The sequence below is a fragment of the Leptopilina boulardi genome, unplaced genomic scaffold (genome assembly GCF_019393585.1).
Source record: "Leptopilina boulardi isolate dan_hultmark-lab unplaced genomic scaffold, ZJU_Lbou_2.1 LbouV2_38, whole genome shotgun sequence".
Classification (NCBI taxonomy): Eukaryota; Metazoa; Arthropoda; class Insecta; order Hymenoptera; family Figitidae; genus Leptopilina; species Leptopilina boulardi.
Window position 1 is genome coordinate 4,739,520 of NW_026137951.1, and position 27,866 is coordinate 4,767,385.

At 29.0% G+C, this 27,866-nt stretch overlaps 3 protein-coding genes across 9 annotated transcripts; 1 reads left to right on the forward strand and 2 right to left on the reverse strand.

Annotated features, from left to right (window-relative positions):
- Positions 1-348: 348 nt before the first annotated feature.
- LOC127288080 (uncharacterized) lies at positions 349-27,866 on the reverse strand. 5 transcript variants are annotated; one of them, XM_051315313.1, is made up of 4 exons: positions 27,750-27,866; positions 5,984-6,180; positions 2,942-3,143; positions 349-1,135 (listed from the first exon to the last, which is right to left on the reverse strand). In XM_051315313.1, exons 2-4 carry the CDS (start codon positions 6,168-6,170, stop codon positions 1,000-1,002), a joined length of 525 nt encoding a protein of 174 aa, XP_051171270.1. In that variant the 5' UTR covers positions 6,171-6,180; positions 27,750-27,866; the 3' UTR covers positions 349-999. The 5 variants fall into 5 exon arrangements, with proteins under 5 accessions (XP_051171270.1, XP_051171268.1, XP_051171267.1 ...); XM_051315311.1 differs by lacking the exon at positions 27,750-27,866 and adding an exon at positions 7,395-7,636; XM_051315310.1 differs by lacking the exon at positions 27,750-27,866 and adding an exon at positions 7,338-7,635.
- Positions 10,917-15,886, reverse strand: LOC127288079 (uncharacterized). Its single transcript, XM_051315309.1, has 8 exons — positions 15,672-15,886; positions 15,502-15,591; positions 15,080-15,142; positions 12,563-12,628; positions 12,031-12,072; positions 11,824-11,895; positions 11,532-11,645; positions 10,917-11,216 (listed from the first exon to the last, which is right to left on the reverse strand). Exons 1-8 carry the CDS (start codon positions 15,753-15,755, stop codon positions 11,064-11,066), a joined length of 684 nt encoding a protein of 227 aa, XP_051171266.1. The 5' UTR covers positions 15,756-15,886; the 3' UTR covers positions 10,917-11,063.
- On the forward strand, positions 16,386-23,420 carry LOC127288082 (uncharacterized). 3 transcript variants are annotated; one of them, XM_051315316.1, is made up of 5 exons: positions 16,386-16,471; positions 16,953-17,028; positions 20,392-20,625; positions 20,962-21,094; positions 23,148-23,420. In XM_051315316.1, exons 3-5 carry the CDS (start codon positions 20,418-20,420, stop codon positions 23,317-23,319), a joined length of 513 nt encoding a protein of 170 aa, XP_051171273.1. In that variant the 5' UTR covers positions 16,386-16,471; positions 16,953-17,028; positions 20,392-20,417; the 3' UTR covers positions 23,320-23,420. The 3 variants fall into 3 exon arrangements, with proteins under 3 accessions (XP_051171273.1, XP_051171274.1, XP_051171275.1); XM_051315317.1 differs by having other exon boundaries at positions 16,445-16,517; XM_051315318.1 differs by lacking the exon at positions 16,386-16,471 and adding an exon at positions 16,536-16,593.

Genomic DNA, 27,866 nt, shown 5'->3' on the forward strand with positions numbered 1-27,866 from the left:
ATGATACGGGAAGGATAAATACCTAAACATTGGGCAACATTCTGTGGAAAACCATTGAGCCTATCAAGAAGATTGTTACTTTGCATCCTCAAAAATTCCAGAGTAATAAATTTTATTTAAATCTTCAACTTTTTCCCTTAATTCTAAAACAATTGAATATGGCACTCTAAAATTAAAAAATTTTAGCTAAAGCTCATCAATATCACTCCTTGTGAGTTTTTGAAGTCGCTCATTACGTATTGAACGAAACTTTAAAAAAAATTCAATATGATGAATTTAATATGGCGTAAAATTTTTTAACATTTATTGGGTTTTCATTATGATAATAATTTAATTAATTAAACGGTATAAGAACAATCATTTTATTTCTTTACTTATTTTTTTATTATTATTTAACATTAAAAAGTATTTTTATTACATTAAATAATATTTAAAATTAATTATTAATATTCATTGGTACATGCACTTGTGATTATTTGTTAATATTATCTTCACATAAAATAGTGACTAACATACCGGTAATAATCTTTTTTTGCCAACAAACACCTTTTTAATTTTTTAAAGCTCATCTTCCTGGAAAAAATTTCAATCTACGGATAACATCATACTATTAAATTAATTTCGATTATTCAAGTTTCAATAACTGTCTTTGAAAATAGAACAACTTTTAGAATTATTAAATTTACATTATATTTAAGATTATTATATCTACAGTATATAAAGTGGAAAATAATATTTAAAAATCGTTCACGCATGGGGAATTGAACCCAAGCCCCTTAGGAAGTAAGCAGTATACACTGACCACACAGCTACGCTTACTTATAATAGTTTATAATCTTTTAAATAGCTTACGTACAACATAAAGTATTTTTTGGCAAGAGACTCGAATAATTCAATTTAAATGAAATGAGCCATGCATTCCGAAAATAAAAGAAAACAATTGGAAAAGTGTATAATTTGATTATGTAATAGAAAATTATCTAACAAAATAATGTAGCTCTATAAAATGTTTTTAACGCATAATTTTTTTTGTTTTGACAATTTATGGCAAAGTTTTGGACTGCCTATAACGTCTCCCAGGAATACACTTAAAAGATAATCTTCTCTAACTCCAATGGATAATGTTTTGTAGCGTCTGAAAAGTAAAGAAAATTGTTTATGAATTAAATGATATAGAATAAGATAATATCACGAAACAAAATTATATTTTATAATAATTTAATAAAAATAAGAATATGTTTAAAGCAACGCAGCACATTATGGTGAAGCAAATTTCAAGAAGAGGTAGTACCTCGAGTCTCTTCAGAACAATCCACAAAGAAGGAAAACCCCTGGTTTAGACAATCCGAATTTGGACCGTAAGATCATAAGGGCGCTGTTTCACCTGTGAAATCTGACCCTAGAGAGGACAACCCACTTGGAAAGATTCCTCGGAAAGTGCCCCCTGGAGGTTCTATCAGAATTCCGCCGGAACTTCCAACGTAATTCCGTCAGAGTTCCAAAGAATTTCCGATGGGATTCCGACGGAATTCTGCCGGAATTCCGACGGAATTAGGACTCTAAAAATTTTGAAAAAAATTAATCGGAATTCCGTCGGAATTTTGATAGAACCTCCAGGGGGCACTTTCCGGGGAATCTTTCCAAGTGGGAATTCACTGTGGAGTACAAAAGGAAGAACTCGTCACGTTCAAAATTTTCAAATGGTGTCAAGGTTTTGTTTATCCCAAGATACTCTTTGACGTCTTTAATACGTGTCTAAAGTCTAAAGAATTTTTCAGTAATTGGAAAACACAAAAGCTGGTCCTTCTTAGAAAAGGAAATAAACCTCTAGATAAAGTTTTATCGCTTGGACTAATTTATTTATTGGATACGATGGGTAAACTTTTAGAGAGAATGATTCTAGAGAGACTTCAGGGAATCTTGTTAGCCGAAAATAGCTTATCAGAAAACCAATATGGCTTTAGGAAAGGCGATAGACGCGATTTTAGCGGTTTTTGAAAAGGCGAAAATAATCAAAGTGCGTAGAAAGAAGGGACTCTATGCGCTTGTGTTCATCGACATAATTTAACATAATTTATTGTAATATTGGAACTTGAGTGGTAATTACTTTACATTCTGCGACTTTACCGGTCGAGTGTGACGTCAAGTTATACATCTTTGTAAATACAATAATTTGCAAAGCGCAAGCGCATATCCTGAAAATAGAAGACTCTACTAGTATATAAACAGGTCTTTATTATGTTCTGTATAAGTACTAAAGTTGTACTTGATCGGAAAATGTAAGATCATAAAAGAACTTACGTAGGTCTTAATGTAACATGGAATAAGAACTGCATAAGTACTAATACGTACTACAAATTCAGTACTTAGTACTTCCTACTCAGACTTTAAATTTCGACTCGGGGGAGCTCTTAAAAGTTCAAAGGTGGATCCATCTACATAGATCGTTATATTTTTGTAATTCCTAAATGTATTAGTTTTCGTGTAAATATATTCGGACAAATGTATTAGGGCATTCTGCATTCGGGCGAATGTGCTTTCGGGTGGGTGGATTCGGGTGAATGACCTGTAATCGAACTTCGATTTCCTGAAAGACCATTTGTAGACTGTGTCGATCTTACCAAAATTATTCATTGTAGACGATGAATAAAACGATGAAGTTTCCGACTTGTCACAGATCGGAGAAGTTTTAAAGCCCCAAAAGTAGAAATAGGAGAAACTTTCAAGAATAATTATACCCAAATTTAAGTCACCTGGACAGTAAATTTACCAACAAGCAATATCAAATAACTTATTAACATTGTCTTTAAATAGAAATTTTACTTTAAAAATTTTTTTAATTTAAAGATATTAGTTGACATATATATCATAATAATTCATAATTTAGCGCTAAGGAATAAAAATCTTAAAATTAAATTATGAAATAAAGAAAGTAACCTACCTGAGAATAACGTTCCAGTCTAAATTATGTGGTTTATGGTTCTTTTTTAGTGTTAGCGTTGCATATTTTGTGCATACTTCTTCAAATATGCAGACAGATTTTCCAAATTCTTTTTCAATTTTCTTTTCTATTTGTCCAATGTCAAACTCTTCTTCATCAATCAGGGGCAGTAAGTCTCGTTTTGAGCGACTTCTGTACGTTTCTGTAAAATATATTTTTGTGTAAGTGATAGAAAAAAGGGATATTTATTTGAATCTTAATGGAATTAAGACAGTAAACATTTGCTAATCAGCAACAGTCGTAAGTAACTTTAACGTATACTTTCATTTAAAAATATTCATTTTTTTAACCCTCTAGATACGAGTGAGACTTGAGGGTCCTATATATTTAAAAACATTTTTTAACAATTTTACGGAAAAGACTAATATCTTCAGTAGGTTTCAGTAGGTAAGGAAGAATGTTTCAATACTGCTCAATTCTATGGTAAAAAAAATTTGAAAAATAATTTTGTAAATTATTGACGCTGTTTTAATAATATAGTATGAAAACAATACTAAATAAAAATGACTGTTTTCTACAATGGAATTAAAAATTTTTATAAAAAAAAATCTAAAGCCACAGTGTTTGACTGCGTCGACCTCTGAATAATATAGAACTCACAACTGAGCTGGCCATCTATGAAGAGAACTCGCAACTAATGTCCTTTTCGCATCTAGCTGTACAATATCTTTGTGTCTACTGCGTTTGGTATCTTGCGCGCGCATTATTATGGTAGATTGGAGATGCAGAGACAACGTTAAAGTGAACTTGTGTGCGCAGTTATTAAGTTGGGGGTAAAAAAGTGGGAGTTTGAAACGAGTGGGATTGAAGAGATATAATGCAGATCGTAAGACCAGAGTTCACAAATCTGTTATTGATTTCCTAGTTCAACAGCAGCGTCTGCAAACCACAGCAGCAGCACCAACAACTACACCACGTGCAGCAGTAGCCTTCAATCCTCTTGTAGGTATATTCCTTTTGTCTATTAAAATTTACTTTTCTATCTTTCAACTAGACTTTATGTTACAATTTTATTTTATTTCTAAATATTCAAACATGAATTTAAAATAATCAATTATCTTGGACGGTTGGAAAATCTTTTCTTCAACGAAGTCCTTTAGATTATACCTATTTGGAAAGATACCCCGGAAAGTGCCCCCTGGAGGTTCTATCAGAATTCCGCCGGAACTTCCAACGTAATTCCGTCGGAAATTCCAATTAATTTTTTTCAAAAAATTTAGAGTCCTAATTCCATCGGAATCCCATCGGAAATTCTTTGGAACTCCGATGGAATTCCGACGGAATTACGTTGGAAGTTCCTGCGAAATTCTGATAGAGCCTCCAGGGGGCACTTTCCGGGGAATCTTTCCAAGTGGGTAATTGGAATGTATGTGGTAACAGAAATTATAAAAATCTAAACCGAGTATGGGATTAGTGTTGTATATAGATTGAAAAGTATTTCTCCTAGCAAGGTTTACAAAACATTTTGATTTGGAATCTGACCTCTTCGCAATGATGGAAGAAGCTGTTACATTTAAAGAATTACAACGTAAAATGAGTAGGTGGAAAATACAAAAGTGTTGAATTTAAATTAAATTAGTAAATATTAATAAGAATTAAATGTGAGAATTGTATATATTCAAAGGTGATAAAATAAAAATATAATAGAATTATAAATTGTTTCTTTTGTTATTAACCTATCATAATATTTTTACAAAAGATAAAATCACGCTGTTTTTACCCTTTTCTGACCCTTCCTCCTCCATGTCACAGTCTTTTACATACATTAGGGCAATGTTTTTGCTGATGGACACAAAGGAGGATGTTAAAAGAGTCCAATTTTTGGCAAACGAGAAAAACCTTTATTAACTATTACAAATTATTTCTAAATTTTATGAAAATCGTAATCGAAAATGTCGAATTCAAAATGGCTGACAGTGTTTTAAATAAAATTTTAAAAAGTTTGAAAATTCAAAATGGCGTATCCAATATAGCGAATCTTTTTTTTTTAAATTCATCAGATTCGCTTGAAACTCGGTGACAAAAAAAATGTATCCACAAGCAGATTGAATGCTATTGCTCTAGGAAATCAGTAACTGATTCGTCAACTATGGTGGTAAGGAAGAATTTTTGGGTTTTAGGCTACACGTTCTTCCAAAAAGAAGCGTTTTTTTTGCCAACCTATAAAATGCAGAAAGGAAACCGACACCTGTGGACTGGAATTAGTACTAAGAAGTTAAGACTCTCGACTAAAAGAGAGAGAACTTAGCCTAAAATGAAAGCGTGAAATTTGCCTGCATTTAACGCAACAGTTGAACGTTAAAGTTCACCTCCTCGCCCTAAGTTTTTTCAGTGTATATGCAAATTAGTAGGTTGGTAGGAGCAGGGTAGAATTTAAAAAAGGCATATGCAAATTAGTGGGTGAAAGGGGTAGCCAAGAGGGTTGCAAGTGGGTGGTAAGTTGAAATGACATATACAAGTTAGTGGGTTAGAGGGAATGATCAAGGAAGTTGGAAGTGGGTGCCAATTTTTAATTCCCCGCGTAAAAGGTGGTGCCTTCTGTCGGTGACACGAAGTATATTTTCGATTGGTAAAACAGATTTCTATATTACAGATTTTAGCATTGCTCAAACAGTAAAATTAATTAATTGGCTTTGTGTATAAAATTAGAAACCGTCAATATTTTTAATTAGTATTTATTCAGAACTTGTACTGATGTTGATGTTTTAAATATTGGAGACACGGAAAAATTAATTAAAAGTACAAAAATTGATGATGGACAGCGTAAAATTCGATATTTTTGCAAATTGATGATTTTTTTTACCCTCTGGCCGTTTTCGGCTTTGGAGTCTAACATATATATTGTTACTATTTTCTATTATAATTCTTTGACAGAGAAAAAAATTTTAATTCACTGTGTTTATTTAATTGCGATAATTAAAAATTTCTATCATTGTATGTACTATTATTTAACAATATCATAAATTTTTGAATTTAATATACCTGGGTTGAGAGAGTAGGCGAGTTTCTTAACAAAATTTGAAACTCGGACAGCCGCGATGATGACAGGAAAACCAACGAGTTGAACTGGAAGTTCGAACAAGGGTTCTTCAGGAGTGCTTGCTCCTGTCACACACATTAGTGAAATGAAACAGCATATTATAAGTACTGACGTTATGGCTAACTGCATTTTGTACTACCTAAAAATGATAATTATAAACAATAGTATTCATATAAAGTAGAAAAATTAAATCTAAACTATAATTATAAATTAAACAGTCATCTCCAGTCCTTATTTTTTCTTTTTTTAATTATAAAGTATGTATTCTGCCCAAGTTTTGAACTCATTTAAAAATTAAAATATATATATGTCAAATCAAGTATTTCCTTTTCGATACGCTTTATTGAATTTCGTAATCTACTAAAAATTAATTCTTTGTTAGGTTATTTATAAAAAATAAGTTTAAAAATGATATTTCGTACAATTGAATTTTTTATTTTTAATTAAAAAAATATAGACATATTATTGATGAACGCAAATAATTTCTTTTCCATTGTAGTGAATCTTTAATCATGATGCTTTCTACAAACTATGGTTTAAATAAATTAAAAACGAGTTTTAAAATTTTCTAAATGATAATTACTTCCACCACATGTATTCCGCTAAATTGCCAGAGTCAAACTTAAAACTTAATAAACTATGAATATATTTTTTTAACCTTTTAACGACCGACTTTTTTTTAAAGTAATGCAAATTTTACCAATTCTTAAATTATTTTTGGTTTTCGGGGTCGGTAATTATGAACTCGATATCAGTTTTTCAAAATCAGGAACTTCAAAAACCCACTAGTCATTTTTATGAGAGTAGCTTAAATTTTTTAATTTTTGTCTGATATATGGAAACCATCATTTTGAATTTTGAAAAAACTGATACCAGTTGACATTTATTGTCTATATATATTTTTTGCGAAGCATTATAAAGTTACTCCTATTTGGAGTATCGAGTGATCGAAATCACTGGGTGTTAAAGGGTTAAAACGTTCCGTTACCAAACTATCTACCCAACAATAATAATTACACTCAGCAGCTTTTTATTAACAAAATTATCTTTATGCGATTGAATTTTATTTTTTAAATTAATTTAAATTTAATTTCTAAAATTTGAATATTAATTAATGGTTTTATTGTTATGTTAATTAAAAAACAACACAAAATTTGTTATTCACTTTATTTTTTTTTATATTTCACGACGTCACTACACTGCAAGCAAGCATTCAGCTTACTTTCCTGTCACTGATAAATACAGGAAAGAAAGTAAGAGTTTAGCAAATGATTAGAGAAGCAATACAAAACTCACAATGCACAAACACATAATAAGTTAACAACATCTATTTATCACCGATCAATAACTAACAGTAAAAGTGACTCTTGCTTTGATCAAAACCTAATGTTGAATGTTTCTCAATGAGATAGTATGGAGACAGTTTAAAGAGAAAGTTTTGTTCCCCTTCTGGCAGTTCATTTCTTAAGTCTGCATTTTGTACATATATATAAGGTGACTGTTATTCAAGCATAACGATGAGATGTAATGGCAAGGTCATAACTTTCTTGCTATCAAGACGTCACCTACACCAGTAACATATTTCGTCACCATGAAAAGATATGCAAATTATTTTAGAAATTTTACCAAAAGAACACTTTCATTTTTAATTCGCAATTATATTCTGTAAAAATTATTATAACTTTTTGAATCATCAGAACTTTTCTTTCGTATAACAGTGACAACACAGTAAGTGTATAACGCAGTAAAAGTGCAGCAAGTAAAAAGACACCTGTTCCGTCACTGTAAGAGAATTTAGGTCTTACGCAAGTTATATCATCCGAGTAATGCGATCTTTCTAGATGACATAAAATCAATGCCACACAAGGACAATAAATTTCTTACTTGGGCTGTTCACGAAATACGTAACGCTTTTTTTTTGGAAATTTAAACCCCCCCCCCCCTCCCCCATGTAGCGGTCAGTTACATACATTAGTGCCATTTTTTTGGCTGTCCGTAACAAATAGCTTGACCCCCTCCCCACCCCTCTGGAAGCGTTACGTATTTTGTGAACAGCTCCACTGCAGAAAAGTCAAAAGGATACCCAAAGGTAATAAAGGATTATCAGAAGCCAATATAAGAGATTCTTCAAAGTAAATTTAAAAATTAATTACATTAAAGGATTATTTGAATCACCAAATGTGTCTTAATACCCTAATAACACAAGATATCTTGGGATATATTGATAATATCCCGCAGATATCCTAGGGATGTTCTAATATCAAAAGGATCTCTTAAGGATATCAAAAAAATCGGCGGTTTGGATATCCTTTGGATATCCCATGGATATCTGAGGATATCCACAGGATATCTTCTGGATATCTCTATAGACTTTCATAAATGTCCTCTAGATATTTCACAGATATCATCAGGATATCCCATAGATATCGTCAGGATATCCCACAGATATTTTCAGGATGTCAAGAAGATATTCTCAGGATACTGTTTTTAAAGTCATTATGAGACTACGAGTGAGAATATTCTGAGAATTAAATTTTATATAAATAAAATAAAATGCAACTTGTTTTTCGAGAAAGTTGTTTAATTTGAAAAATTATTAACTAATTTTTTTCTCATTCGTGATACATTCCTTTATTCATATGCTTAATATTGTCAGAAAATAAATTGGCTTTAAACAATGTAAATTTTTCCCCGCAGATAACGAATAACTATTAATATTAATTATACATTAAGTGCATGAGTTTATTTAAAAACTTTGAAAAATGCGTTTCAAATCTTCATTTAAAATAAATTAGAAGCTGATAAGATTTTTGTTTTTATTATATTATTATTCATTATATTATCTTAAGAATTTTAACCTTTAAAAATATATGTTGAGATATTAAATATCCCGTGAATATCATAAGAATATCCCACGGACATCCTGAGGATATCCCATGGATATCCTGCGATATAATATCCAATAGATATTTTGTGGATGTCTTAGGGATATCCTATGGATGTCCTGTTGATGTCCCACAGACCGGCGGTTTGGCTATCCTAAGATATCCTGGGGACCATTCTAGGATATCGACCATTGATATGGATATCCCATGGATATCCTAGGGATATCCTTTTGTTATGAGGGTACAAAACGGTTTTTGTACTTTTAAGACTGCTAATTTTTACAGTGTTATCAATGCAATTAACCCCTTCACTGTTATTGACCTCTATAGAGGCAAAAAAATGTCGTGCCACCAGTGTGCATGACCGCTATAGAGGCATCTCAAAAAAAATAAGTAGACACAAAATATGATAAATTATCAATAGTTTACTTCATTATTTTAATAATCGTTTACTTCATTATTTTAACAATACAATAAACTTGTCAATGGGTATTCTTAGATTTTCGGTTTTTTTTTAATATCAATTTAAAAAAAAAAAATTTTTTTTCCCACATACGGGGCACTGAAGCTTTATTTTTGCTACACTGCGAAGGGGTTAAATACTAAATTATTTGATTTTAAATTAAATCCTCTTAATCTTTGCGATCGTCAATTTGAAAATCAAACCAATAACTATACCACTTGGAATTCCATTTATGATTTCCTATAGAAAAACTCCGTATTTAATACCAAGCTCATATAGGAATTCATATTTCAAAAATTGTAATCACAATCTTGGATTTCTGTATCAAAACACAATGGACTTAAAGCATTTTTAAAAATTTTGAAACTTAATGGACTATTACTTTTAAAAAAAGGAATAATAATAAGAAATAAAAGATTATATGGTATTGCATGTAATTTTGTCTAAAATGGAATTACTGTTGAAATTTAAATGACTTAACAATATTGAAAATTAACATATATAGCAATTATAGCCAAATGTCACTGTCTTTTATAAATATATATCGTTTGCAGCCATTGCTTTCGTTTTCTTTGGTAATTAATATCACTCATCAACAGCGCATAAATTCGACGCCCGAATAATTCCGTACATAATTTAACCCTTTCGGCAATAACTCATTCAACTTGAAAGTCACTCTAGCGAGTAAGTTGGTCTATGCTAATGTTTCACAGATGCAAATTCAGGGCGTGAACTACAGGCGAGAACAAACGACTGCACTTTGTGCATGTGAAAGCACGCAAAATCGCAGACGTTTTGACGACACCGCGTGTCTTAACTGAGAGACAACAATCAAGATAATAATGAAGTGTCTCAAGTGCGTTGTACTATATGAAAATTAGATTTAAGATCTCCTATCATAAATTTCAAGTCTATTTGGGCCCAGCTGAACTTTCCATTTGATAAAAAAATTAGAATTTTTCTTGTTATAAATTAATATGAACGACAATTTGTTAATCGTACTCGCTTATTAATTAGATTTATATCTGTATATTTTTTCCGATTTAAAATCTTGTATAGGTTTTCAAATAATTAATATTAATTAATTTTAACAATTATTAAAATTTTAGGTTATGTTTCTACATTTAATCATGAAAATTAACAATTATCATAAAAATTCTTAACAAATTACTTATAAAAATTGTAAACTTTCTTCAAAATTGAGCTATCGATGAAATTCAAAAACATTTATATATAAAATTTTGATTACTAATTAATTGTAACAAATATTTTATTGAAAATTTAAAATTAACAATAAATAATGGTAGAAACGTAAAATAATGCTAAATATGGAATAATGTCCCCTTTAAGATTTTTACACCTACGTTCTTAAAATTTCGGTCTTTATAAAGGCACGTGAACGGTGTCAAGTGTCGCGCGCATCAAAATTGAAAGCGGCAAATTTAAAAATGGATCCTATTTAATATCTTTTTTAAACACAGCAGTAAGGCTGGTTGCATATTTCTAAAGTATAATGAATGAATAGAATGGTTCTACAATTTTTTTTTTAATTTTAAGTTCATGGAATAACAATTTGTTACTTTTGCATGGAATAATTTAGCTTCTATGATTAAAAATGTTACTTTTGAGTAAAAACTAATAAAGTTAGTGTATTTATAATTGTAAAAACTAATTTTAGAATTCGATCGGCTGACTTGTTAGCGTAGTGGACACTTGTGGTTTAGAAAATGATGCTGGTCTCCGGCCTGGTGGTCGTCTTGCAAATGTTCCATATTTTCTTGGAGGGGGTTCAGGCAATGCAGTTGGTTCAAATGATGGCTCAAGAACCTTTGTAATATTAAAAAGTAATTAATTTTTGTTAATATTAATTATAAATTTATTTTTTTTTAAATTTAGTGTTTATGTTCTATCAATAAATTTTTAACATACAAAATTTTTGAGTAATTTTGGCGCCAATTTCAATCGAATTTGTAAAAATGTTTATGAAAGTGTGATTTTTCTACATAAGTTAATTTTTAATTGTTTTTTATTTTAACTATTTTGAAGTACGAATGACATAAAGAGATCATAAAACCTATTTTCCAAAATCGAAAAAATAATTATACATACTAGAAAAACTTCTACTACTAATAGGATATGTACTTTTATAAACTCCGAATCACTTTGTTTGGAAATTTCAATTTCTTTTGAACAATTGTCATCCTGAGTCTTCATGTCACCGTTTAAGGGCTTAAAATTTGACTTCCATAATTTCCACTAAAATATATTTTATGACATAAATTTTATTATAAAGAAGAGTAATGGCCTAATGGCGCCAGTAAAAATACCTGACGTAAAAATAATATCGAAAAAGAATAGTTAATAGAAATAAAAGAACAAAAAATTCAAGGTTAGAAGTTAGAAAAATTTATAACTAATAGAAATTTTTAATTACTTTATTAACAATCTTCTCTAAGTCCGACAATTTGTTTACTGTTAAGGTCAACTCATCATTTACCTTTTTTATCTAAAAATATTACATAAATAAATAAATGATAAATACTGTTATTATAAATAACCATTCTATTGTTCAGCATTATTTAATTTCATTATTAATTTTCCCTCTATTTAAAAAAACTAATGTATATTTTCTTACACGTACATCTACGTCCAATTGTTGTTTTATTATTTTCTGTGCCTCTTTCTATAAAAAATTATGTATTATTTTCATTTTGCATAGTTCCATTGCTTAATTTATTTTTAGCGCAAATTTTAGATTAAAGCACAAAATAGCATTCAGAAATGTAATTTATTATATCAAAATCTCCTTCCAAATAGCGTTCTTTTAATGTAATAGTTAAGTCTAAATACCGGGTTATTCATTAGTTTTTATTTAAATTGTCGATTCCAATATTCTCCAAAATGCCATATACTATAAATTTTCTGGAATAGCACAAAGCAAAAAAAAAATTGTATTTGGAAGCAGAGTTCGAAATAGTCTGGAATCCTTCTCGTTTAGATTAGTCAAGTAAGGTATACAATGTCTTTATGTGTAAAATAAATTTAATCAGATAGACTTTTTACCTAAAATTTTTGCTAAAATATTTATTGGCATAGTCAGAACAAATAAATTCATTTAAGTTACTTAAAATATCTTGAGAAAAATAGTAATTATTTATTGAGTTAAAACTAACTACTTTAACCACCACGTCTTCAAACTCGGAACGTTTATTCTTCAAAGCAGCAACATCTTCCAATTTCTAAAATGATAAATCAGTATGATAGAATAACTTTATATTAGGTCATAATAATTAAATGTAACATGGTGAAATATATCAACTTATGTGACTGCCCTCACAATACCGGATATTTAAGGATATCCCTGGGACATCCTAGAGATATTTATTTGATTCCGGCGATTCGGACATTCCTAGGATATCCTGGGGATGTCCTATGATATCACTTGGATATCCTAGGGATATCCAAACCGACGGAAGCAAATGGATATATATATGGAATGTCCCAGGGATATCCTTAAATATCCGGTGCTGGGAGGGTATTTTATGAATAGAGTAGAAGGAGAAAATAGAATAAACCTACAGTACATGAACAGGATTAATTTCGCATTTACTAGGCTCGGTCTACCCTATATTGAAAATTCCTACCTGACAAGCTACATGGGATCCCAAATACGTTCATCTATAAAAACCTATATGAAATTCCAGATCTCACATAGAAATATATAAAATCTTACAAAAAAGTATTAATATAGGAAATCATTTAGGATTCCATCTAGATTCTTAAATATGAACTTCAGATTTTAAATATATATAAAGGAAACAATATACGATTTCATTTGTCAATTTTGAGTTGTCTATGTAAAATATCAATTGTGTAGTCTTATTAATCACGTCATTTGTGTGAATGTAGTTGTGTTGATCGAGTGATCTATGCTGAAACATGATTCGGAAATATTTGGATCCCGAAGCAAAATGATGTAATGCGTGACGTCGTTTGATAAAAACCTTGTAACGATTAATACTTTTCTAATTTAGACAATTTAAATATATGTAATTAATGGATGGATATTTTGTGTTTTTATTTTAATTATTAATATCACAGTGGGCAAAAAACCATGTTCGTTTTAAAAAAGTTAAGAACGTTTCATGTCTGCCAAATAATGTTCTGGAACATTATTTGAACATCCATGTTCTTAAAACGTTTTTAGAACGAACATGGTTCTTTTCCCACTGGGATACCATCGCGGAATTCACACGAGTTGTAAATGGCTGCGCTATGCTGACAACAGTTTACAAAAATTAAAAAACAAATAATATTACAGCAATTCATCTGAAAAAAATTGGATATTAGGGCAACTATGTATCTTAGCGACAAATGGGTTCTCTACGAGAGCAATGCGTGTCTTATCCTTTATCATTCAAGTAGTTAAGATTAAGGACTCCGACAATAAGATGAGGTTACCCAGGAGAAATCTTAATGTTCGACTGGGTATTCGCGGAAGAAGGAAGAGAACACGTTGTTGATCTCTTTCCACTTCTTCTAGCTCCCAGTTTTTGGATTTAAGGTAAGGAAGTAGAAAGGGAACCTACACTTGCGAAGTTGAAAAAAGTTGGAAGATGGTTCAGCAAGTAAGGTCTAGTTAAAGGGAGCGGTTTTTAGTAGATCGACCAGATCAAGAATGTTCAGCTCTACATAACCTAGGATTATGGACTCCAGGTATCTGTCTTGGAAGTAGGCCTTCAAGGGTTATAGATTTTCCATTTCCCTCAAAATAATAAAAAACAATCGCTTCTATTTTTTTGTCCAAAACAGGACAGATGAATTTGCTATTAAACAATCAATAACAGATACAAAAAGCCAAAGAAGTCTGGGCTAGAGGAGGTTATATCAATGACATTATTATTACAAATGGTAAACAGATAAAACTGATCCTCCACATTTGCATAAATAATAATCTGTTAAAAAGATTTAAACTTTTTTTTAAATATTAAAAAAGACAAATATCTTGGAGGTTTAATAAGAATACGTATAAAATAAATAAAATAGGGTATTAAATTTACTTAAAAAGCTCTTCTTAAAAAATGTATTCTATAGCTTTGTATTTCCTTCAAATCATTCCCCAAGCAGCACGGTATATTCCCTGAATATCCGTTGAATACCACAGTGGAATATTCTCATGATCTTCTAGGAAAATCAAAATGTCCGCATCATGGGAATATTCCATAGTGACATTCAGGGTGTATTCCAGTGACATTGAGGGAATATTCCTCGGTGACATTCATGGAATATTCCAGTGACATTAAAGGGATATTCCAGTGATATTGAGGAAATATTCCACGGTTACATTGAATTTTTTTTTGAAATGTGTTTTTAATCTTCCTGCTTATTCAAATAACAATTTATAACACATTTCTATTATTTCAACACTTAAAAAAAAATTCAATATAACCGTGGAATATTCCCTCAATATCACTGGAATATTCCTTTAATATTACTCTCAATGTCTCATACCCTGAATGTCACTGTGGAATATTTCCATGATGCGGACATTTTGATTTTCCTGGAAGATCATGGGAATATTCCACGGTGGTATTCAAGGGATATTCAGGGGATATACCGTGCTGCTTGGGTTGGCATTAAGTGTAAAATTGTATAAGATATCAATTAGAAGAAACAAGGCAGAAACTAACCGATCGATTTTTTTCCAAAATCAGCTGCATTTTTTGATTAGTCTCTTCTACACGTTGCATAACCTAAATAATGTAAATTAATAATTATAAATTAGTATAATATAATTAATTATAATGTTAATCAAATTAAATAATTAAATTTTCAAAAACTTCTATAGTTCCTATATTATTCGTAAAAAAATGTTTCTTTCTTAAAAATATCTACGATATTTTTTTTTCAAGGAATTCTGTAAAGTTCACTATAATTTTAAATAAATATTTTGTTAATTAGTATATGTTTGAGGTTGTGTAAAATAACATGTCTTTTATTTTTACAATTATTTATTGAAGACTGTGTTGTTATAAATTTTAAAATAATTAATTTTAATAAAAAAAAATGACTTACCACAAACTTATATTAATAAAATCTAAAATTTTCTCACCTTGTTTGCATACCAAAGAGCAACGTAGAACAAAATATAAGCTATTATACACACAAAACCATTATCCAGAACGTATGCACGTATAAAGGACTAAATAAATTATATGAAGAAATTAAAAATTATAATGAAATATTTTTATAAAATATTGAACATTAATTATGAAAACTTACTTGACGGTCATAAATATTCACATGTTTAAGAATTGGAAATAACTTTGTAATTTGAAACATATCTGAATATTTTTGGTTAATCATTCTTTACAAAAAAAACTGAAATATTCAAAATCAGAAGCTGTAAAAATTGTACAGATTTATAACAAATTTTCAGTTATTTTATTTCGGTTAATTTTTCACAAACACACTTATTAAGTAATAATGAACCTAAATAAAAACTGTCAATGTGTAAAAATGAATACAGCTATAAACATATGAATGTGTAAAAATTAATCTCAATGAATAAATGAGGGAACTAACTGAATTAATTTTTTACATTTTACTCTTTTTAAAAATAGTTTTTAAACTTGTCAATTATTTATTTGTATTCGGCTTATTTTATTTTAAATTTATTTTTTAATTTTTTTGTTGGTTAAATAAGACACACCTAAGTCTTAAAAATTTTTTAGAAATAACAAATACATTAATTATTTAGATTACTATTTATTCTTCAGCCATGCTACTGGTATCAATATAGCCATCTAAATCTGCGCTCTGTATATTAATTAATCAGTGAATTTTAATTCTTAAAAAAATTTCCGGCTTCAACACATGCTGTAGAATATAAAGACCTCTGAAATCACGTTCACTTTCCAAATTCATATACGCCATCAGCAACGCAATATAGTTTTACAAGATTAACTAACTTTCACTGACAACTTTTCGGAGTACTGTACTGTTAGCCAACTTGCACTTTCCAATGATCAGCAGTCATTGCCTGCCTGTGAGGCATTACGGCAGGAACACGTTTACTGCCGGTATGGAATTACAAAATTTCTTGTTATTGTATTTAATATTAAAAAAGTAATCATTCTTCGGATAAATTTATTCATATTTTATAGCTTCATCAAAAGTCCTTTACATACTTTTTGTTATTACGGTAAAGAAACAATAGTGTATGATAAGAGAAATAATAAATAATATTTCTAAGCAGCATTACTATAAAATAAAATTCTTTTGTGAAAGTTAAAGAGTAATAGTTCCTTTTTTTCTCGTGTGATTACAAAACAAATTTTGCAGTTTTATTTCTTGAAATTTTTTTCAATTTTTTGATAACTTTTGTTCTAAAGTCAAAATTTTTGGAGTTTTTTAGATTGTATAAGTAAAAACAGGAAGTATGTGATGTGAATGTGAAAGGTTTAAATTGAAATTTTTGATTATTTATTAATGTATTATTATTTAACTATTTAATAATATGTTAATCATTTAATTACTTAAGAAATTTTAATTTTGTTACAGTTACATTGAAAATACATGTAAGAGTTTGCGTCCATGTGCCAATTTGTGTAGAGGAAGAGTTCATATATTTAAAAAGGTACTATTTGCAAAATTTTGTTTAAATATTATTAAATTGTTGTAAAATTTCTTAGTGGTGAAATTATTTTATTGTTAAAATTTTAAAAGTATATTTTGTTATTACGATTTATAAAATAGACAAAATTATTTTTCAAGTCTAAAAATTAAAATATATATTCATAATTTTTGTTTTAATTTGCATAATACAATAAATTTTGCAACTAAAAGACTTATCAATATGGGTTTAATAATTTTAAAAGCCTCTCTTGAACTTTTTATGAAAAATAAATTCATTAAAATAAAAATAATTTATAAAGAAAAAAATTATTGTTTGTCATAAACAATGTAGGTTTACTGAGAAAAAACTTGTGATTAAAATTGACATTTACCAACAATAAAAAAATTCCAGTTCCCTGACGGATTGCAAACTATGAATGTGCAACGATTTCGTCGCACATTCATAGTAAGTGAAAATACTGTGGAAAATGAATGAAAATTACTGTTGAATTAAATAAATGACTAAATGACTGATTTTTGCATTGTTTGTGTTAAATTAAGTTGCAATTATTAAATTATAAATAATTAAACTGAATGATGTTTGATAGTGAGTTTAATAGGGTCAGACTTTTTATTATTTTTAATAGTGAAAAAGTATTTAAATTTAAATTGAATAAAAACTGTGAGAAATTATTTTATAAATATTTACAGTATATAATTGAAGGGTAGAATGACAAAAGGGGTCAAGCGCCAATTCACTGTTTTTACAGGAAGTAAAAAAAACATTTTCAAAAATTTTGCAGGTCATTTAAAAAAAAACTGAGAAAACCGTTTCGATATATTAGTATGTTTTAATAAATAAACAACAATTTGTTGAAATAAACCTACATATTAACGATAAAATTAAAAAAAACTGTGGTTCCTTGAGGTTATATCAACTGCGCACATTTTCTTTAAACATTAATTATAAAAAAAATATACAGTTTAATGAAAAACTGGAAAATTAGTTTCTTTCTATGGAATCGACGAAATGAATAGAAAAAAAAATTCCTTTAAAAAATTGTTTGTTTTCAAGAAAATTACGAATTAATTGCTTGCTTTGGAATTGAGCAATACTTTCATCTTTAAATTCAATTGTTCACTTAGTATAACCATAAAAATATTTAAAAATTAATAACAAAATGATTTTAAAATTGTTTAAAATTGAAAATACATTATTATTATTATTAATTTTATTAATTAAAATATTATTAAAATAAAATTAAAATAAAATATTAAAATAAAACCTAAAAAAATAATATTTTTTTTATTTTGATAATATTATTGACTCACCACTTTCTTTTGTTTTTCAATCAGGTTGCAATAAAGTAAATTTGAGGCTATTTTATTAATTTAATTTTTATTAAAAACTGATTTAAATACGCAATAAAAAAGGAAATCCTTCAACAGAAATGTGTAAATGAATTTTCTTGATTTTTTTATGCAAAAACCTCATTTTCGATAAATTGGCGCTTGACCCCTTTTGTCATTCTACCCTTCAATTATTAATGTTACCAAAATAATAAATATTTATTTATTATTTCAATTTAACAATATTTTTTTAAAATATTTGTTAATTTTATAATTAATGACAATAATATTAATAAACATAAAATAACTATTAATAACTATTGAACTCATTGACAAACATCGTTCACTTTAATTATTAATAATTTAATAATTGCAACCTAATTTAATACAAAACAGCAAAAATCAATTATTGAGTATAGTTAATTAACTCGCTATTCAACAGTAATTTGTTTTTATTTTTCACATTATTTTCACTCACTATGAAGGTGCGACGAATCGTTGCACATTCATTATTCGCGATTTGAAATAGAGGATGTTATATTTAATTTAAAAAAAATTAAAAATGGTGAATTCAATATGGCGAACAATTTGTTATTAAAAAATTCTTACTCTAAGGGTTTTAAAGTTGATTATTATTTCATACAAATCGGTCGATATTCGATCTAGTAGGAATTAGATCTTTGTCCAGTTTGCCCACGTTAAAATGCGCGTTTTATATATTTTTAATACTATCTAATGATGAAAGTATAAACACTCATTAACATACGACATTGAACTTCGAATATATTTCTATTGGTAGCAAAAGTCACAACTTCGTAGTAGTTGTTTCTACTTTGATAACAAATATGAAAGGCAAAACTTATTCCAAGGGCAACTACTTTTCAATTACATTTTTTAGTACTATTAAAACGTATTCCAGAAGGTTCATAAATAAGGTAAAGTGCCATTAAATATTTAAACTAAAGATTTTTGGGTCTACTTTTATTGAGAATTATGTGTAAAAAATTAGTTACAAAAATTTCGAAGTCAGAATTTTACTTGCTTCAAGTAAAAGGTGGGATTGAATAAGCTAGAGTAAATTATGGGATTGATTCAAGAGAACTATTTTACTATACATAGTATGTTAGGAAGGAGAACATATATGTTCTTGATCCAAGAATATATGGAATTCGATTAAGAAATTAATCAGGTTGTAAGAAGTGTAAAATATATTAATTGATGAAACAATTTTCTTGTTCTAAGAATATATTTAGTCAAATCAATTGTTGTATTTGATTTATTCAAATCTTTTTAATATTTGTTCAACTCAATCGATATTTTATTCAAAATATTTATATATTGTTAGGATAACATATGAAGCCCTACCTAATCACTGATTATATATTTTGGAAACTTAACATTGCGGAGAAAATTTCGAAAACAGATTTAGACCTTCACGGAAATTGAATTTTGTTTTTGTTTCGATATTCGGAAACAAAACAAAAATACGATTGTATTTTGATTTTGTTTCAGTAATGAAACGAAAGTCCACTTCTCATTACTTTCGGTTTTCCTATAGAATTTAAATTTTAATTCGAATTTCGTATAGAAACAAAAGTCTACTCCACACATTAGTTTCGATTCCCCGATTGAAACAAAAGTCAATTCGTATTTTGTTACTGGAACCGAAACAAAAGTCTATTCTAGTTTCGTTTTGTTTTCCTGATTAAAACAGAAGTCGAATCAAAACCTAAACAAAATTCACTTCTGATTCAAATATTCGAATCAAAATTAATCTAAATATTCAAATCAAAACTAAATAAAGTTGACTTTTGATTGTGATAACTTAATCCGAAATAAAACAAAAGTATTTTTGAATTTTGTTTTGTTTCTGTGACGGTTCCTGATTTGGACTTATTACTATCTAAGATCGTAACAAAAAAATTGGTCTGCTTTAAATTATACATACCCAAACCGTCACCTGGGACATCGTCCGATTATTAATTTTAGTATTATAAATAATGCTAATGACTAATTACATATATTTTCTTCACAGAATATTTTTATGGCAATGCTGAAATAATGGACACAGGGACAGTTCGTCTTGTGATATTTTTGGGAATGTTTCTGGTTTTTGCCAGCGATTACAGTTCATTGATATCGACAATTTTTGGAAGTAACTCAGAACGTAATTCGACATTTAAAAGATTGAAGGGTCCATCAAAAAAAGATATTTCTTCTGATAAAGTGTATAAGGTAGCGGTTAAGGTGGCTATCGAAGACAAGAATGGTAACAAAATAAAAGTTTACATACACAATACTAATACTATATATATATATATTAATACCATGAATCATAAGTCAAATATTTAACTTACTTGTATCACGTACTTGTTTTACATTTTTTCATTTAAGGAGTACATTCATTCCAAGTGATTTTTTTATTTATAAAAACGGTTTAATATATTTTTTTGTTCTAGAAATTTAAAGAAATAATCATTTCTGGTAACTAATTCACAAATTGTCAAACTGTTTATATAATTTTAGAAAAAATTGAAAAATTCTTATTCTTTATTATTTTTACAGCAAAATTTATAGTAATACAAATTGTAAAATTAATCTGCAGTTATTTCTCGACGTTCAAAGATGATGACAACGATCAAGACTGCTTGCTTGCCTAAACTTATTTGCGAATTGACATCACATGTATATCAAGAACAACTGACGGAGATGGAAATGACATTATTGAATTTAATCAGGTAATGATAATTAAAATATAGAAGAATTGTCAAAACAGCCATATTAACTGTTTTTGGTCTACAATGATCGAAAGATTAGACCAATTTTATTTTATAATGACTTTTTTGAAAAGTTACTTATGAGCAGCTTTTTGACTTACACCTTTATTGGATTCTGTAAGGGTTTGTTTCTGAAAACCAGTTATAGCACAATTTCAAGCTTATTCCAACTTATATTTTTGTAAAATCTCTTTTAACGTATGCCCGATGTTCCCTCTAAAAACAAGAGGGTCGAAAATACTTATTTTCAAAAAATACCCTGATTAAAATTTTGGACTAATTTCCAGAAATTGTACGAAAACAATCCAAAAATGATCCGTATTAGTCAGCAATCAGTCTGGATGAAAAGATAAATCTCAGATCAGTCCGGAGTAGTCCGAAATTGATGTGAAATAAATCTACAATTAGCCCGCAATAATTTGATTTTAGTTAGATCAAAAAACAATCCAAAATGGGTCTAAAATAATTGAGAATTTTTATGTAAACTATCCGCAAACAGTACGCAACAATCAGGATTAAGTACTGTCAAAAAACTGAATCCAAAATGAGTTCGTAATAATCTAAAATCTTTATGTGTAAAATCCGGTATTAGTCCACAATAATCCTTATTTAATCTGGAATATTTCATATGATCATTTTTGGACTACTTTCGTACAATATAGATACATTCAGTCTGTTTAAAAATCTGAATCCGAAATTAGTCTAGTATAATCCGACATTCTGTATGTATTAAATCCGTAATTAGTCTGCAAAAATCTGGATTTAGTTAGGTTTTGCTGCTTCATTACAGTTCCTACTTATGCCGCTAGGTGCAGTTCTCTCACAGTTGAGATGAGTCTCAAGTTCTATAAGAACTGTTCACTGTCGGCGTAAAAGACATGTTGCCTTCTGACCAATAGTTACTACTTTGGTAATTATTTCGGAATGTGTAATTAATCCAAAACAGTCCGCTTTAGAGTCGGGTTTCTATTATACGGAATTAGTCCAAAATTAGTATTATTTGCGTAACTATAGTAAATCCGAAATTAATTCGGTCTAATCCGAAATTAATCGGATCATACACAACTAATGAATGCAAAATTACTTCTATTGAATCCAAAATCAAACCAACTTTCCCTTTTGTTACAAAATAAAAAGCTTAGTCCTAATCAATACAAAATTATAAATAGTATACGAAATTGGGAAAAATGAATGTTTTCGGAAACTCCTAAAACATCATCAGACATACTAAATTTTAGAGTATAGAGCAGGTATACAGTTGTGCGTCATGGTCTGATTGGTATAAGGATGTTTCGTAATTTCCGAGTCCCGACGAAAGTGCTTCACCGGAAGCAAAAGGAAGAGTTCCGTTATGCGCTATAGATCCTGGCAAAGAAGTCCTCTTTGTCGAAAAGGGGATTCTTTACGATCTCGATATACTTGGTAGTTCGACGTACGTCTCGTATAGAAATAACGAATAAACGCCAGAGGCTTTTTAGCTTCTCCATTTTGATCGGTTTAACTCAACACGATCTGACCAATAAAATCACCCCGCTGCGCTACATGGCGGTATTCGCGTTACGTGCGTTTACGTTCGTATAAAAGTAAATATAAAGCTCGAAACTTTCCGGGACATTAAGTACATCGTGAAGAATGAGCATCGCTACGATGACGATCTCATTTTCTGGTTCCAAAACTGGCAGTGTCTTACTCACTTTTGTTTCTTATTGATGCATTTTTTAAAAGGAAGAAAAACGCGCAAATTTTTAACAGTTAAATATATAATAATTGTTTCACTATGTTAAAGAAAAACAAATTTTATATAAACTGATAAAAATAAATTCAATCGGTACATGAATTAGTATAATAATTTAATTTCGATTATGGTAGTTTTAAATTATTATTCTCCGTTTTCTAGAAATAATTTTTTATACAAAAACATATTAGTAAAATTGAATCCGCAGTTATTAATTTAGTTGGTAATTGTAATTTTTTTTAATGAATAATTTTACAGAAACAAAATACTATTTTTCAGAGACACCAGTTTAACAACTATGGCTGAAGTTCCGTCAAGATATCACTTTGCTGCGCATATGGGTCAATTAATATCAGGTCTCGAAGGTCAAGGATGCCATAACTTCTACCCTACTTGTCCACTGCCTGGACTCAGTGTACTAAACATGATGAAGAAAATTAGGATACGTTAATTGGTGCTTCTGAATGAATTCTCTTACCATTTTGCTAATAAAGGCTGTGACATCATGCTTTGAAATAAAACTCTTCTCTTTTATTATTTTAACATTTATAATCCAGTTTAAGAATATTTTTTTGCAATTTAGATTAAGTTATTCTTTAAGTTTGTTTTTATGTATGTTATCGTATTGTTAAAACCGGATTTCTGAAACTAATTAAGTATTAGGTGAATCATTCGATAGTCTATTAACTAATACGACATAAAAATACTTAAAATTTTAAGTTATTTTTTGTATCTATACTATTTCTATCGAATTAAGTCTAAATAAATCTCAAATAAGTTTCATAAATTTCATTTTCAAAATTGTTAAACCTGCTTTAACTAACTTTAAGCAAATTTCATAAAATAAACTATTCGTGATATAAGGAAAAAAATGTCTATGTTTATCTAAGAAAATATTCTCCACAAAAATAATCCACCTCAGCAACTACTATCCGCGCCATAATCCCATGAAATTGTCTTCCGTTCATGGTGATATTCTATGCTTAGCTTCAAAAAATTGTGACAAGCGGCCAGTGTTTGGTTTAACTTTCAAGCTTATCGGCTTTGCTTGCGAACTTAAGTGGAAAATCTGTTAAAAAAAAGAAATCGAAAATCCCCCCCTATGACGATAATACGAAAATAGTGGCACGCGTTCTAGGAGATTGATCCTGAACACGTGTCATCAATGGTACAATCAGATGTGCCCGTTACTCAGGTCCCTGAGACCCTAATGCGTTATTTATGGACGATTTAAAGCGGTCAGCAGGTCTAGTGGCTGCTTTTATAAAATCAGTGCGACAACTTTAGATGAGTAAAAAATTTCATATCCTCTATTGTCGAATCATCCGTATCTAATATCGATGTATTTGACCGGTAAACGAAAGATTTGACAACATAAAAGAGGGTTCTGGATGATATCCGTGAATATGTGGATGAAGCAAATTTCCATTTTCATCGAATTAGCCTGTCCATCACCAATGCTTCCAAGCAGAACGAAGATTTAGTGATCGATCTCTTTTGAGTTTCTAACTCACATTTTCTATAGAGGCCATGAATGGAGAAAATTTGAGGGTTAGATAATACCATAGAAATTTATAATGATTTTATTTTTTAAGTTTGAATATAAATTATCGAACTTCATTTTATTCTTTATACTTCAATTGATTGTTAAAATTACACTTTTAATTGCAGTTGATGTCAATAACTGTCTATCTACTTTTTTATTATTAGAAAAACAACAAAATTACAAGTACAGTATTGCACTGCCAGCACAAAAGTAATATTTCATAAAATTCGTTGTTTCTGACACAAATATTTTTATACTTTATTTTTTCAGTATTTATTATTTACTTTTTTAAGTTTACATGTAAGATTAAGTCCACTGTTTCTTTATTAGCTGCAAAAAACGGATGATTAGGGATGATGTATTGAATAATGGAACAACCAACCCAAGTGTAAAGGAAAGGGAGAACCTTTGCTAATGAATCAATTGTTGTCATACGGCAAATATAAATTTGCAAATTCTTATTTTTTTAGAAAATTCAACACTCAATATTTTGAATAAATGATATAATAGAAAATAAGAAGGGCAGCTTATTTTCCATTTCCTTTATCTTTCCATTTTTTTCTTAAAAAAAATTTTCATTGACATTCTAATTATTATCACCCTCCTTATGGATATAGGTGTAATAATACTCAGCTTCCAGTAATGAGGAAAGTAAGCTGCTTTCAGAGATGAATTAAAAATGAGAAATAATGGTTCAAGAATGGGGAAACAACACGACTTCAAAAAGACTGTAGGATATCATTTTGCACAGTCCCCTTCCTACCATCCAGCTTTAGTATTTCTTTAGTTATGTTATTTCTGGAAATAAAATTAAAATCAATATCTGTCATGCAGTTTTATGACGTTATTCTCATCATTATTAGATGTGTTATATACAGATTTGAAAAAAATAGAAAACATGTTGGCAATGTCTTTATCATCACTTTATTATTTGATTTTTTGATGTTCTTCATATCAGTATTATTCAATTTTAATTTGTTGTAATTATTACGATTTGACGTGATATTAAGAATAAAAATTTCAAATGATGATTCCTATCACTACGAGTAAAATCGCATAAGGTAATAAGTTAACAGTACAATTTTCCGAATTTGAAAAAATTAAATTCAGTAAAGATCCCTTACTGTTTACAAAATAATTCGATTGACAAATCAAGTCGAAGTTATCAGATAATAATCTTAAAATTTCGATCTGCAAAAGAAGAAGAACCATTTTTTATTGATTTATTAGAACCACGTTTCCAAGAAAATGTATATATCAAACGAGATAGTATAAGGTAACTTGTGGAAAGTGTTCAACTTCGTGCGCAAGCCTCTGAAATTTTGATAATTCACCTCAATGTAGATACCAGGAGAGCCAACTAGCTGGTGAGGTGATATCGGCTGGACAGCACTAGATAGATAGCAGGAACTTAACTACTTCTTCACTGATTTCATGCGTTTTATTTGATCCTTTCTTCTATCCAGTGTCACCCACAAGTTCCAAATATTTAATTATGTTAATACTTTGTTCTTGAAATTTCTTTGTGTTGATCTACTGCTATTGATGCCTAGTTTTATGCCTAGTTAACTCATCCATTCAAAGTAACGTTATTACTTTTTTTATGTATGCAGAATAATCTATCACTGTTCCAGCTATTTCAATATCTCTATTGCATTTTGCACGAGCTTCTCTAAATTTTTCTTAAAATCGGTGTTTTGTCCTAAAATAATTCAATATTATTGATAAAATGTTTGTATTTTCGTTTTATTTACCTCTGAAGGATACTAATTACATTAATCATAATAGATGTTTTAATTAAATTAAATCTTGAAATAATGAAATTGCTCATTTGCAGCTGAAGTTTGACATGGTATTTGCGAAAGTCGTAGCAGTTGGAAATGATAAGGCCCAGTTGGTCGACATTAAATATGTAAATAAATTAAATGATAATTTATTTAATTTGATTATTTAGTAAAGTAAATAATTTATTTAAAATCTTATTAAACTTATTATATTAATTAAATTGTTTGAATGAAATTTTTGTTCAACTATTGGGAATACAACAGAAAAAACGGTAGGTTAACTTGGATACTCGATTCATACAAAATGCAGAGTAATTACTTTATCTACTGATTTCAATTTTTGCTTTGTCCAGGTACTGGTGCTTTTACCTCATATTGAATTGTATGCGAAAGTATAAATGCATTCTGTAATTTTAGTAACTTCCATTTTCATAAATAAAAATAATCATCGGAAATTAAAATCTCCAATAAATCACCTAAAAACAGTATCGTAATTGTTAAGTGAATTTTTTGAAATTAAGGAGAGTAAATTTAAAGGTGCATAATGTAATGAATAATAATGATGTAATTAATTTGTTTAAAAATGTGTATATGTATGGAAAATATTTGATTTGAACGATCTTCTGAATATACTCCAACACATTCAGTCCTTTGAATTTAATTTAAATTAAACGTATAATTGGGTGGGTCTGCTGAGCGTATTTTGCTCTACGCCAAAACGTTGACCCTTCTCTATCAAAGTTTCACAATTTCAACGAAAATACTGCATAGAGTGAGCGTCAACGATTCTGTTTCAAAATGTCTCCGGCTCGTAAAGACTGATAGAAACCCACCCGCACACTGGGGAATTCTGATTATTCGCAGTCTGTTAACCCTGCATTAAATTAGCAAGTGCACTTTCATTGGAAATAGAAATTATATTTTAAAACTTTTCCACTTTTTACAATAGATGAAATGTGGAAAACAAAATCAAATATAGTGAGCTTGCTTTTTTTAAAAATTTGCTCAAAATACATGGTTATTTATTGGAATTAATTTTTAAGTTTAAGTACTTTTAGAATGTTTCATTTTTTAAATAATTGTCAAATTTCCAAATTTTTTAAAATTTAAATTAATATATAGATTTTTATTTATTAGAACGTGATTTTGAGATTAATTTATTTTTATATTTTCCATTTAAAACACGTTATCTGGACTTATTTAATTTTGTTAGGCGCTAACTTATTTTATGGAAAATAACTAAACCAAAAAATAGTTAAATAACCCGACAAAGTAAAATTTTACAATTTTACATAGGAAAAATCAGCTCTGGAACTATTGCCACCTTACAGCAACAATAGACCTCAAAGAGGAGGGGATGAAGATAAACAACTTAAAATTTACAACAATTACACTATTTATTAATATTCACTTCAAAATTTAGAAAAAGTTGCAAATTGGCAGAAGGCTGAAAGACAAAATTTATATTGTTAATTTATAAATATTTAATTTTTATATTAATAAGATCAACTCGGAGGGAAACGACCCTAAAATTAAATAATTGGAACTCACCGTTCGAATTTAAATGATGACGACGATCATCGACCCATCCCTCAATTATTAATTTTACATTTTGAAATATTTCACCAAAAAAGAATGACACTAACTCGATGAACACCAGAATGAGAA

What these genes read in the sequence shown, in the direction of transcription:
- LOC127288079 (XM_051315309.1), bottom strand. Translation starts at nt 15,755, where the DNA reads ATGATTAACCAAAAATATTCAGATATGTTTCAAATTACAAAGTTATTT. An exon ending in TGAATATTTATGACCGTCAA is followed by an intron (nt 15,592 to 15,671) that starts GTAAGTTTTCAT and finishes TAATTTATTTAG; the next exon opens with TCCTTTATACGTGCATACGT. An exon ending in TTTTGGAAAAAAATCGATCG is followed by an intron (nt 12,629 to 15,079) that starts GTTAGTTTCTGC and finishes TTATCATTTTAG; the next exon opens with AAATTGGAAGATGTTGCTGC.
- LOC127288082 (XM_051315316.1), top strand. Translation starts at nt 20,418, where the DNA reads ATGGACACAGGGACAGTTCGTCTTGTGATATTTTTGGGAATGTTTCTG. An exon ending in GGCTATCGAAGACAAGAATG is followed by an intron (nt 20,626 to 20,961) that starts GTAACAAAATAA and finishes ATTAATCTGCAG; the next exon opens with TTATTTCTCGACGTTCAAAG. An exon ending in ACATTATTGAATTTAATCAG is followed by an intron (nt 21,095 to 23,147) that starts GTAATGATAATT and finishes ACTATTTTTCAG; the next exon opens with AGACACCAGTTTAACAACTA.
- LOC127288080 (XM_051315313.1), bottom strand. Translation starts at nt 6,170, where the DNA reads ATGCAGTTAGCCATAACGTCAGTACTTATAATATGCTGTTTCATTTCA. An exon ending in CGCCTACTCTCTCAACCCAG is followed by an intron (nt 3,144 to 5,983) that starts GTATATTAAATT and finishes TATATTTTACAG; the next exon opens with AAACGTACAGAAGTCGCTCA. An exon ending in GACTGGAACGTTATTCTCAG is followed by an intron (nt 1,136 to 2,941) that starts GTAGGTTACTTT and finishes TTTACTTTTCAG; the next exon opens with ACGCTACAAAACATTATCCA.